At 48.1% G+C, this 12,897-nt stretch overlaps 1 protein-coding gene across 1 annotated transcript; it reads left to right on the forward strand.

Moving 5' to 3' along the window:
• Positions 1–11,017: 11,017 nt before the first annotated feature.
• LOC138525923 (basic salivary proline-rich protein 4-like) lies at positions 11,018–12,160 on the forward strand. Its single transcript, XM_069636211.1, has one exon. It carries the CDS (start codon positions 11,018–11,020, stop codon positions 12,158–12,160), a length of 1,143 nt encoding a protein of 380 aa, XP_069492312.1.
• Positions 12,161–12,897: the final 737 nt, after the last annotated feature.

The raw sequence follows: 12,897 nt of genomic DNA on the forward strand, positions 1-12,897 counted from the left end.
AAAACCTACATTTCAGGGGGGCTAATCCTTCAAATGTTGGCAGAGGCGCTAACTTCAAAGGTGGTGGGGGAGGGGCAAACTTATTTCTGTGGGGGCATCCAACTTCTTTACGCATTTTAATGAGACTATTCTAGTGCAGCTTCAATGTTACACGCAGTTAACTCTCTCCTCCAAGTATGAAAGCATCCATTTATGGACTGCTGTGAGAATGAGCGGTCTCCTGTCCCCTCTCTACCCTTCCAATCACTCCCCTGACATGCAAGTACTAAACCCACATCACGATTTCAATTGCCTAAAAAATGTGGCATTTGAATGCAGGCACTAACAGTGAAATGCTTTACGTTAGTAATTGCTGGGCCCTTGTTAACAGCGAAACACAGGTGCCGTTTAACATCTGTGTCCTGTTCTGTCCGGCAACTGCTCTGAAGGTCAGCTACGTTGAGTGAACATAGCCCAAAATTTCAGGAGGGGTGCTGAAGCCCAATCAACTCAATGGTGTTATGCCACTACTTGTGTTTAATGCCTTGATTACTTATTGGTAATCGTCATTACTCCTAGCCCTATTCTTCCTCGTCCCTGTACTTGTGTATGAGGCAGTACTTGTGTATGAGGCACTCTGCCTCATACACAAGTACTGGGATGAGGTAGAGGTATATGGAGGTAATGCCTGACTTAGCTACCGATAATCCTCATTACTCCTAGTCCCAATCTTCCTCATCCCAATACTTACCTATGAGGCAAGGAGCCTCATACGTAAGCTTTGGGACAAGGAAGAGGGACATGAAGGTAATTCTGGGCCAATGAGCTGATTTTGGAGGATGGGGTAGGAGGTGGGAGAGAGAGGGGATGTGTGGGGGTCAGGATTGTGCGATAAATCATAATGGTTGTCCATGTCCAGGCTAAGCAGACATGATATGTGCTATTAGTGCCTAGAGAGGCATTTAGGTGCAGCCAGTCTAGTCATTCAGTTTGGTATGACTTTCTTTTCCACTGGACATTTCTGATAAAGCAGACCTGCTAAGTGTAATTACCTGGCTCTGGCTAGACTGGCATTTTGGTGCTTCCAGTCTAGCTGTTTCTTATGGTGGCATTGTATATTTTTCTGGACTTCTGTAATAAAATTATATGATATAAGTCATTTATAACAGGCCTGTACACAAGCATTTCTAGGCACAACAAGACAAGGGGGGGAAGATAGAGGGAGAACAAGACAAACAATCTTACTAGGCCTTGTGTCATTCAAATCGTGCAAGTGCGAGAATGAGAAATGGGAAGGGGAGTGCAAGGAAGAGGGGAGGGGAAAACAGGGCAGTAATGCTCTGAGTGGGTGCACCCAGGGCAGCACGGCTCTGGGTAGTGCAAGGAGAACAAGGGGCTGTAGGGTTGCAGTTACAGCCCCTTTGTGCGTGGTAGGACTTGAGGCAGTGCAAGGGTGACTGATCAAGAAAGAGCCTGGACTAGGTGAGACTCTCCAGGTAGCCAAACAACCAGTTGGTACAGCAAACTGGTAGGTCAGGTAGGTCAGCAGGGGAGGGAGAGAGAGAAAGCAGAGCAGAAGAAGAAAGTTTTGAGCTGCTTCCGGAACTTCAGGTGGTCTGCTCAAGTTTGAGAGGGGCAGGGAGGCCATTCAAGAGGGAGGCACCTGCAAAGGAGAGAGATCTACCCCCCACTCTCTGCCTGGAGAAGTGTCTAACCCTTAGAGAGTAGGAGGTATCTGGGGGGAAGGGCTTGAGAAGGAAGGTATTTTGGAAGAGAGCGTTGAATGTAGTGTGGGCCCCGGCCCCAGAAAGCCTTGTGGACAATGCAAAGGGTCTTGAACTTGACCCTTGCAGCCACCGCGAGCTAGTGGAGAGAATTCAGGGCTGGAAAGATACAATCCCTCAGCTTGAGGCCAAGGATAAGTCTCTAAGTCCTGTTCTGGATTAGTTGCAGAGGGTGGAGAGTTGAGGAGGCAGATTGAGAAAGAGGTTGTTGCAGTAGTCCAGCCTAGAGCGAAAAAGGGCTCTGCAGACAGTGAACTTCTGGAGGAAAGTGAGAAAGGGAAGAGTCCCTTTGAGGAGGAGCAGCTGGTAGTGGGACTTCTTAGCGACGTCCGAGATGTGAGGAAAGAAAGAGAGAAGTTTTTTACCTCGAAGGAAAGTGAAGGAAGAGGGCCCAAGGTGGGCGGGCAGAGTGAGAGAGGGAAAGCAGGGGCAGAGGTCCCAATGAGAATGATCTCCGTCTTACTGGCATTAAGGCAGAGATCGTTGGAGGCGCGCCAATCCTGAATCACGGATAGACAGGAATGAGCGAGAGAGGAGAGCATCCTGAAGGAAAGCTGAGTGTCAACCGCATAACACTGAAAGTAAGAGGAGAAGGTAGAGATCAGGTGGGCCAATGGGGCCAAGTAGAGGTTGAAAAACCCAGGTTAGAGGATAGAGCCCTCGGGAATGCCACAGGTAGAGAGAGAGGTGGCAGAGAGAAAGGGACCAAGTTGGACCTGGAGGGACAGTCCATGAGGAAGGAGGTCGGCTACTCCAGGGCCTGCTCCGTGATGCCCAGGTTCTCATGTAGTTGATTGATCAGGATGGCGTGGTTGACTGTGTCGAAAGTAGAGGAAAGATCAAGGAGCATTAGGACAGAAGGAATGCTGGAATCAAGGTTAGAGAGCAGATCCCACTGGTGTTCAGCAGAGCAGTTTCCATGCCTCCAGCAGCTCTAAAGCCAGACTGATGGTCATGGAGACAACCAACAGATTCATTGTGGAGAGTAAGCTGGGAGATGGCCAGCTTTTACAAGAATTTGCCCAGGAAAGGGGTGATGGAGATTGGGCAATAGTTTGCCGGGCAGGTAGGATCGGCAGACAGCTTCTTGAGGAGTGGGTGCATACAGGAGTTCTTAACAGCAGAGGGGAATGTTCCCGGGGCGAAAAAGTGATTTCAGAACTCGGCCAAGGCTGAAGCAAGGGTGTCAATAGGGTCCTTGATGGTTCTATAGGAGCAAGGGAGCACTTGCTTGGACTACACTTTCATAGATCACACTTGTCAAGAAACCTTGTCAGGTGTTGTCAGAGAGAAAGGGGAGAAAGGTCAAGGAGAGGTAGAGATGGCCAAAAGGGGGCAGAGAGAGGGAGAGGAAGAGGAAATAGAGGACAGCATGGCCTGAGTTTTAGCAGTGAGGTGACAGCCCAGAGCCATACAGAGGGCCTGGGAGGGAACAGGTGGGGTGGTGACCGCAACAGGATTGGCACGGTACTTGCCCCCAGACATCAGGAGCAGACCAGCTTGCCCACGGTATTGGCACCCATGGGGACCTTTAAGGCCCCAAATAATAGCTTAAGGGCTTCCTAGACTCAGTCCTGGCGCCGTTGGCACCAGGCTTATACTGCCCTCTCATGCAAGGCAGGTTTCAAAGAAATAGAACCACGCGCAGACCAGTCTGAGGCAGGGTGAAGGGATTACTTTACCTGGGGACTACTTAATCGGGTGTGGTTGGAGGGACTACTTTACCTGGGGACGACTTCTTGAAAAGTATATAAACCACGCCTTCAGAACAGAACATGCTTCGCGTTATTCTGCACTCCTGCAGCGTAACGCTCACTGTGTCTGCTAATTCCAGGCCAGTCTTCAGCCACACCTGTCCAGGTCTTCATCGAGCTGCCTGCAAGGAAAGGGAGAGAGAGAGAGAGAAGAAAACTGAACAAGGCTCTTACCTGAAGCTCCATCTTGAGCACTCTGGAATCTCCGCTTCTGCTGAGCAGAAAAGGAAAACACAGGCTAGCCGAGCAGACCACGTTAAAGACATTGCTACTCTGCGCAACGCTAATACTTTCCAGAAGGCTGCTCAACCTTGCGATCCATCGAAGCACCATCACTCGATCGCCGCTCCGGAGCTGCCTCACCTAATGAACACACAAGAAGGCATCAGGTTAGCTGTGCAATAGGGAAGGGCCTCATTAAAGACATTTAAAACATATGCAGCGCTACTACTTACCGACGGCTGCATTTCCTTGCAGTTCCTCAAGGCATCATCACGCGATCTCCCCCCCGAAGGTACCGCACCTGCAGGATAGAAAAAGAACAGCAGGTTAGTTGCGCATAAGAACAATACCATATGTTAAGACATTTTGCATAACGCTGGCGTGGAAACTTACCTTCGCATTAAGCTCAACCTTTCTGGGGAGGAATCCACTTCATTTTATGCACCAAGGGAAAGCCTACAAAGAATAGGCACCGGAGTGAGCTTGAACTCTAATGCAATCCACACCATTGGTATAAAGACTTACCCATTGAGTCATCATTGTCTGGAACTCTTCAGGATCAGTGAAGTAACTAGATCCTTGAACTGCTATGCACCCCTGCATACAGTCACAGAATGGAGAGTCCGCCATTCATAACACCAAGGTGAGACATATCAGAGGGGTGCATAAGGAGGCCATGGGAGGTGGGAGTCCGTCCTCCTCCTCACAGTTTGGTAACATTTATTTTAACATTTTAGGCAATCTGCCTTCGTGATGAAAGGAGGGAAACAGAGGGGGCACGTGGAGCCATTCAATTTCGAACCGTCCAGTTCCGTTCGGCGCCCCTGTGGAGAACAGGTGAACGTAACAAGGATTGACCAGTTCCTTGCAGATTTTAAAGAGTTTGGCTGTGTTGTTAGAGGCCGCAGAGATCCAGGCTTGAATGTGTGCTCTCTTCTTGATGAGTTATATTGCCTCGATTGGCATTTTGGTGCAGCTAGTCTAGGTTTGTCTACGTGTGGCCTGGCATGCTTTACTATAATGTTATTATGTGTCTACACTGGTCTACATTGTGCAGCCAGTGGGACATGTTTTCAATGTGGCATGGAGTTTTTAATAGCAAAGCATTACCCTACAAACCAATTGCAAACCTTCTGACTTTTTAGCCAATTTTTCTCAGAAAGTGTGCTGTATATTGCATTAAAACACATATTTATATATTTCACCTAGTACAGTGTTAGGCATACCCCTTCAGCAGAACGTTTGTGCGTATTGTGCGAATGTGATAATCTAGGCCGGTCCAGAGTGTGGCATGACCCGTAATTTGTTGCCGAGATGCGGGGCCCCCTCAGCATGGCTCGCAGGTTGGCCCCACATTTTTGTTATGCCACTGAGTTCAGGCAGTCAAAAGCAGCACTGGTAAACAAACAAGATTCTTAACTCTGCTGCCTGCTGCGCAGCTCGCTCATGCGTTCCCCCGCTCACTCCCCCTGTGCCTGCCACCTGCACATTGGGAGCGTCACGTGCTCAGGCCAGCATACTGCACGTGCCCATGCGTGTTTGAAGCCTCAGCTTCAGAAGCCACTAGCCAGGCAGTGACCCGTGCTCCTGACTACTAACAGCATGAGAGAAGTGTGACTCCGCCGACTCAACCTGCTGGACTGGAGTCCTGAGGAGAGACCTCACACTTACTCAGTCTACTAAGTAAGGTAAGTCAAGACAAAGTAGCTCCAGGCAGGTGTGTTTTCGTGCAGGGGTGCCACAGCGATGCAACGCTGCCTGTTTAGTCAATGTTAAGAATTCAGGAAAAGCCAGCAAGCCCCTTAATTCGTTCCACTTGTTAATGAATTTGCACGTGATAAATTGTAACACTTCTCCGGCTTTCCTGTCTGGCACCTTTAAAGCTGTATAAACTGCTGATTGCGCCAAGCGGAGGGTCAGGGGGGGTTGTGCGGTACGGTTTCTCACCACACAAACCTGCACTGCTCGTTCACACGCTGTGGGTCTAAGCAAAATATTGTGCACAGCTGTGAAGTGCCCCCCTCCACCCTCATGTCCTGTCTGACACCCTGGGAGGTGCAGTGCAGGCCGGGCCAGGCCGGAATCAGGTGTTGGGGGAGGAGGATATAATTAGAGGGAACGTACCAGCGACCGTGATAGTTAACACGCCACGTGTGTTAACTGTACAAGTGTGAGTGTGTGGCGCGTTGAAGTGGGGCCCACCCCATGCAGCCTTGCATGCCCCCCGTGGGCAGGCAGCATACTTGCCAACATTCTGTGACCAAAAAGTCCAAGATGTAGGATTTTTCAAGTTTCAAAAATAATACTTAGCATAACAATGACATCACAGGAAATTACAAACCATACATTGTTGGCACCACTGGAGCATTCTAAAATGCACAACCCATCAAACAGCACAATATGGAGAGATGTTGAAATGTTTACAATGTATAATTTTGAATGGTAAGTTAACACAAAATTTAATTACCCACCTTCACAGAAGGTAATCACACAGAGTTGGTAGGCAAGGTTTGCCACTCCTCTGTAGCATCAGCCCGATTAGTACATATTTATTACTGCAGTGGAGGTGTAACACTGAACAACATGGAGACCGATACCCTCCTCAGTCTGATAGGCAGATGCTGTGTGATGGTGGTACGCTCTGCCACTTGCCTTCACTGGTGGTTCACCTAAGGTCTGTCCCTGCAAGAGTGCAGGGCAGAGTCATGTAGCTGCCAGGTCAGTGGATTGATCTGAGCCCATCACTCAAATGTATCACTTATCCACCCACCGCACAGATAGATTAATTGCCTTAGAGTCACATGAATTACCCGCCACTATAAAAAGCAGTAGGATCTGTCACCCAAATCTGTAGGCAGTAGGACTGCTTAAAAAGCAGTAGCCCGCCTACTGCCTAAATCAGTAGGGTTGGCAAGTATGGGGCGGTACACAGGCCCAAAACCGCTGTCAGTCAGGGGCCATGCTGTTTGCGCAAAAGTTGAGCGGCAGCCATTCCAGACCTCCTATACCCTGCCGGCCTCCAAAGAACAAACCTATGCTATCTTTGGTTTGCCCTTTAGGCACTGTTCAGAAAAACAAGCATGTTTTTGCGCAGGACCTGCCCCTACACGACCCCACAAGCATTGCACTGCAATCAGCTACATCTCGCTAGCTGCATCTTCCTGACTGTCTCCGGTTGTAGCAGTACTGCGCTTCTTGCTAGGAACGTTGTGAGTTTTGAATTTGAATCCAAACTTATATCTCTTTACAAGGGGGCAGTGTCTTTGTCCCTAGATGCACAACCACCACTGTTACATCTATCCATGGAAACATGAGCATACAAGCTTCTTCACAACACCACCCTAACCCTCCTCCCCCTGCACCTACCCCAACGAAGAACATCTTTCTTCCCAATCCAACAATATCAACCTAATAATGTGCACCCAACAAGTATTAACCCCACGCACACTCAAAAATAAATGCTAGCAAATATTGTTTTTTAAACTGAGGTCCCAAAAATAGGCTGCACACACGTTAAACCAGAACATTGTACTCAAACTGTGTGTCATAAAGGGTATCACCCCATCACTGTGCACCCCAAAATGTTGAATTTCCACAGCCCCATTTCACTGCATTTATATATGGGGGTAAAGTTAATAATAAATGTGAGTGGTTATGGGGTGGGGGAGACTGCATAGGGTCTCCTCCGCATATATGCAGTAAAACAAAAACATCTGCATTTTGGTGATGCACAGTAGAAAATGCGTAGCGATCACATAAAGTTAAGGACGTAAATAGAAATTTCTTGTTGAATGCACCACTTTGTTGATAACTTTTAAGTTACTTATCTTCATGCAATGTGTCTAATACATCAAATATCTTAAAAAAAATATTCTTGAACCACACAATTGTGTCCCAACATATGTCATGGTACTACAGTTAGTCCTTTTGAGACACATTTGAAGTAACTCAAAAGCTATCAATACAGCGGTGCATTCAGCCTGGAATTTCCACTTACATACATGGATAACGCGCCCAATGTAATACAATACAGGAAATGCTGTGCAGTTTGAGTGTTACACTTATGTCCAGCAACAATCAGTAGTACTACAGTGCTAATACTAACAAGGGAGACAGTGACCGTGACCTGGCCAGTATGAGCAGCAACCACCCGTGCCTTCTCTCTCATGAGTGGGGTATTATTTCACCCTCTGTGGTCAGATAAGGTTCAGCATTGATGGGCAACAGTAGTTTGTTACCCTTCTACACCAACTTCTGCGTGGTGAGTCGTTCGGTGACTCAGGTGAACTTTAATCTAATTTCTGTTGTTCATACTTTTCCATTAAGTCAATTACTTTTGCAACATTGCAGCCCTTCTCAGCTTCTAGCCCACTATTCAGGTGCACTGAATCACGATAGACCTAATCAGGGGTATTGCTTGCAGAGCCCATTTGGATGACTCTTATTCTGCCGACGCTTCATATTGGTGCTTTCCTGTCCTTTGTCGAGTTCCTATGCCTCAATTCTTTCAGCAATAGCAATCCAGTGAACCCCAATCCTCTGTCCTGGGCAGGTTTGCGGATGGTTCTCTGTTTATAATTAAAGTGCAGGTGCCAAGACCTTACAGGGAGGTAGGAGTTTATGCTACCTCTGCGCAAGACCCACAGGATATCCTGACAGCAAGACTCGCATCATACCGCCCATAAAATAAGGCAACACATTCATCTCAGCTCCTCTCTACCCCCTTTAAAAGGGCTTTATGTGGCAGCTTGTGTAATCACACGCTCTTCTCAATACAATCACACTCACAGTGCCGCAACACTGGTCATTTTTCACAGGCTTTCACTCCTAATTCACCTTCTCTACACAATGTTCTACATCATAATTAAGACCCTCCCCATCAAGAAGACATCGGCAGTAGCCTAACAATCTAACTGCGCCATGAGGCTACCATTCCACTGAAAGCTATGCCCAAGTCAGGCTGGAAATCTCTAGGTGTAAGAAAGAGAAGACACGCAAAGCCTGTCTTAACTGTATGACCAATGAGTTAGCGTGCTCTGCCCAGTTCCATCAGACAGTGGGACTGCAATGTGACAAAGGGTAGAAAGGGTGCAGAGGACAGAAAAAGAGAGGAGCAAGGGAGGTGAGAGATGGGAACAAGAACGGAGTGCAGATGAAAGATAGGGATGGTTTGCAGCACGGGGTGACCAGTGTGTGCAGGGGAGAGAGGGGTGTAGGAAAGACCAGAACACAGGACACCCCAGGAATGGTGGGTGGACACCCAATCATTTTGGGACGAGCTATGCTCAGGCCATGAAAGCCTTTTGACCTGGGAAGTGGTAAAATCTTTACTTGAACTAAACCTTCAGAAGTGAGACGTCAAATTGAAGGTTTTTTTACTCTGAACTGCTTTTCTTTTTCTTAATTTTTTTCTGTTTTCTTTTCTTTTTTTCTCTTGATGATATATGTGATTTAATAGGTACTTCTATTTAAAAAAAAAAGCAAAGTCCCAAGGTGTCCCCGGTACCCCCCAGATTTTATGGGTCTCCTATGCCCGTGGCCGCACTCACACATCTCTACCACCTGGGCTGTTAGATTTAACTCGAATTCTCCAAGGAAGGAAGTATTTTCTAACCCAACGCCTGTTACCAGTCCACATTTAGGATCCGACTCCGGTACTGGCCCTTCCCAGATGCTACCAGTTCCTCCCACCTCCAGAACTTTAGGGAATAACACATTCAATTCATTGAGGCCAGTCCCTGTGTCAGTACAAACATTGGTGTCCAGGTGTTTTTCATGTAGACAACCAGGACTTATTGCTGGCCTCTGTCCCGATCATTACAAGAGGAGCCAGTGACCTAGAGGGGAAGGAGACTTGGTACATGACTATCTCAATTAACACTAACAGGACGAAGAGGGGCCGGAAGAAGAAGCCTATGTGGAGGCTTTTGCACAGGGACTCATTCGGGGCACTACAGACCCCCATGTAAAATAATAAAACAAACCATAGAGGTCCAAGCAGGCAGCAAGCAAACCACAGTGAGATATGGCCTGGCCGTTCCTAGCAAAGTACTCTCTGGAAACCGGACCCTAATCCAATGCATGGTGGTGATCAAAGTACTCCCTGGAAACCGGACCCCAATCTAATGCATGGTTGGTGATCAAAGTACTCCCTGGAAACCGGACCCCAATCCAACGCATGGTGGTGATCAAAGCTCTCCCTAGAAACCGGACCCCAATCCAATGCATGGCAGTGATCAAAGTACTCCCTGGAAACCAGACTCCAATCCACTGCATGGTGGTGATCAAAGCACTCCCTGGAAACCGGACTCTAATCCAAAGCACGTTGGTGATCAAAGCACTCCCTGGAAACCGGACCCCAAACCAATGCATGGTGGTGATCAAAGCACTCCCTGGAAACCGGACCCCAATCCAATGCACAGTGGTGATCAAAGCACACCCTGGAAACAGGACCCCAAACCAATGCACGGTCGTGATCAAAGCACGCCCTTGAAACAGGTCCCCAATCCAATGCACAGTGGTGATCAAAGCACGCCTCGGGAACTGGACCCCAATCCAATGCACAGTGATGATCAAAGCACGCCCTGGAAACCAGACCCCAATCAAATGCATGGTGGTGATCAAAGCACACCCTGCAAACCAGACCGCAATCCAATGCATGGTGGTGATCAAAGCACACCCTGAAAACCGGACCCCAATCCAATGCACAGTGGTGATCAAAGCACGCCCTGGAAACAGGACCCCAAACCAATGCACGGTCGTGATCAAAGCACGCCCTTGAAACAGGTCCCCAATCCAATGCACAGTGGTGATCAAAGCACGCCTCGGGAACTGGACCCCAATCCAATGCACAGTGATGATCAAAGCACGCCCTGGAAACCAGACCCCAATCCAATGCACAGTGATGATCAAAGCACGCCCTGGAAACCAGACCCCAATCAAATGCATGGTGGTGATCAAAGCACACCCTGCAAACCAGACTGCAATCCAATGCATGGTGGTGATCAAAGCACACCCTGAAAACCGGACCCCAATCCAATGGATGATGGTGATCAAAGCACGCCCTGGAAACCACACCCCAATCCAATGCATGGTGGTGATCAAAGCATGCCTTGGAAACCGGACCCCAATCCAATGCATGGTGGTGATCAAAGTATGCCCTGGAAACCGGACCCCAATCCAATGCATGGTGGTGATCAAAACACGCCCTGGAAACCAGAGCCCAATCCAATGCATGGTGGTGATTAAAGCACTCCCTGGAAACCAGACCCCAATCCAATGCATGGTGGTGATCAAAGCACGCCCTGGAAACCTGACCCCAATCCAATGAATGGTGGTGATCAAAGCCCTCCCTGGACACTGGACCCTGATCCAATACATGGTGGTGATCAAAGCACACCCTGGAAACCGGACACCGATCCATTGCATGGTGGTGATCAAAGCACGCCCTGGAAACCGGCCCCCAAACTAGTGCATGGTGGTGATCAAAGCATGCCCTGGAAACCGGACCCTAATCCAATGCATGGTGGTGATCAAAGCACGCCCTGGAAACCGCACCCTAATCCAATGCATGGTGGTGATCAAAGCACTCCCTGGAAACCGCACCCCAATCCAATGCATGGTAGTGATAAAAGCACGCCCTGGAAACTGGACCCCAATCCAATGCATGGTGGTGATCAAAGCACTCCCTGGAAACTGAACCCTAATCCAATGCATGGTGGTGATCAAAGCATGCCCTGGAAACTGGAACCCAATCCAATGCATGGTGCTGATCAAAGCACTCCCTGTAAACCGGACCCCAATCCAAAGCATGGTGATGATCAAAGCACTCCCTGGAACCCGGACCCCAATCCAATGCATGGTGGTGATCAAAGCCCTCCCTGGAAACCAGACCCCAATCCAATGCACAGTAGTGATCAAAGCGCGCCCTGGAAACCAGACCCCAATCCAATGAACTGTGGTGATCAAAGCACACCCTGGAAACCGGACCCCAATCCAATGCACGGTGGTGATCAAAGCACGCCCTGGAAACCGGACCCCAATCCAATGCACGGTGGTGAACAAAGCACTCCCTGGAAACCGGACCCCAATCCAATGTATGGTGGTGATCAAAGCACTCCCTGGAAACAGGACCCCAATAAAATGCACGGTTGTGATGAAAGCACTCCTTGGAAACCAGACTCTAATCCAGTGCATGGTGGTGATCAAAGCACTCCCTGGAAACTGGACCATAATCCAATGCACAGTGGTGATCAAAGCACACCCTGGAAACCGGACCCTAATCCAATGTACGGTGGTGATCAAAGCACGCCCTGGAAACCAGACTCTAATCCAATGCACAGTGGTGATGAATCGACCCCAAAGCTGCTTTCACTTTGGAAATGGCGACACAAGCAATTCCGGTTCAAGCCACAGTCATGAGCGGGCTACCAGCGACAGGTGGCATTGGGTATTGACAAGCCAGACTTTCATCACTGGTTAACAATGTCCACCATCAGACTGTAAATTACGCTATCCAGTCAGATGAGTGGTGGAAATAAACCTCTTGTTTTAAAAAATAGATTTAAAAAAATTGTGTTTTTTAAAAATATTGTTTCAAAAGCATTGTAATATTGTGATTAGCAACAACAAATTACTGGACACCGTTCTAAAGTAAAGGCGTAGGGTGAAGGGGTTTTGGGGAATGGAAGGAGCAGTAAGGGGCACTCAAGGTTTTGTAAAGATGCAGGAAGGTGGTGAGGCTTGGAGGAGGGGCAGTAAGTGGGATTCCCGGGGTCACCCAATTAATAAACTAAAATATTATGTAATACACATGACACACATTTAATAATAATAGCTGTGGGGAATGAGTTTCTTTATATTGTTTAACTGTCTTGTTTTGCCATAAAAGTCTACTACATGCCACTGCGTGACAAAGAAACGATATGTGACGGGAAATCCTTAATGATGAAAATGTCTAAATGTTGTTTATCTAATCGTAATTGATGTTGCGTTATTTATTTGAAAAGATGTTTTTCCAGTGATTATTTAATGACCTATAACTAAAGCGGGGGCAGCGTAGGGGTGCTTTGCCATGGTAACGTGCGCTGGTTCACATGCATCAAAAGTGAATCACAAATAATGGTGGCCCATTACTTGTTTGGATCAGTGAATTAACG

This window comes from Ambystoma mexicanum, chromosome 7p (genome assembly GCF_040938575.1).
Source record: "Ambystoma mexicanum isolate Mex_15411 chromosome 7p, UKY_AmexF1_1, whole genome shotgun sequence".
In the NCBI taxonomy this organism is placed as follows: Eukaryota; Metazoa; Chordata; class Amphibia; order Caudata; family Ambystomatidae; genus Ambystoma; species Ambystoma mexicanum.

What these genes read in the sequence shown, in the direction of transcription:
- LOC138525923 (XM_069636211.1), top strand. Translation starts at nt 11,018, where the DNA reads ATGCATGGTGGTGATCAAAGCACGCCCTGGAAACCTGACCCCAATCCA.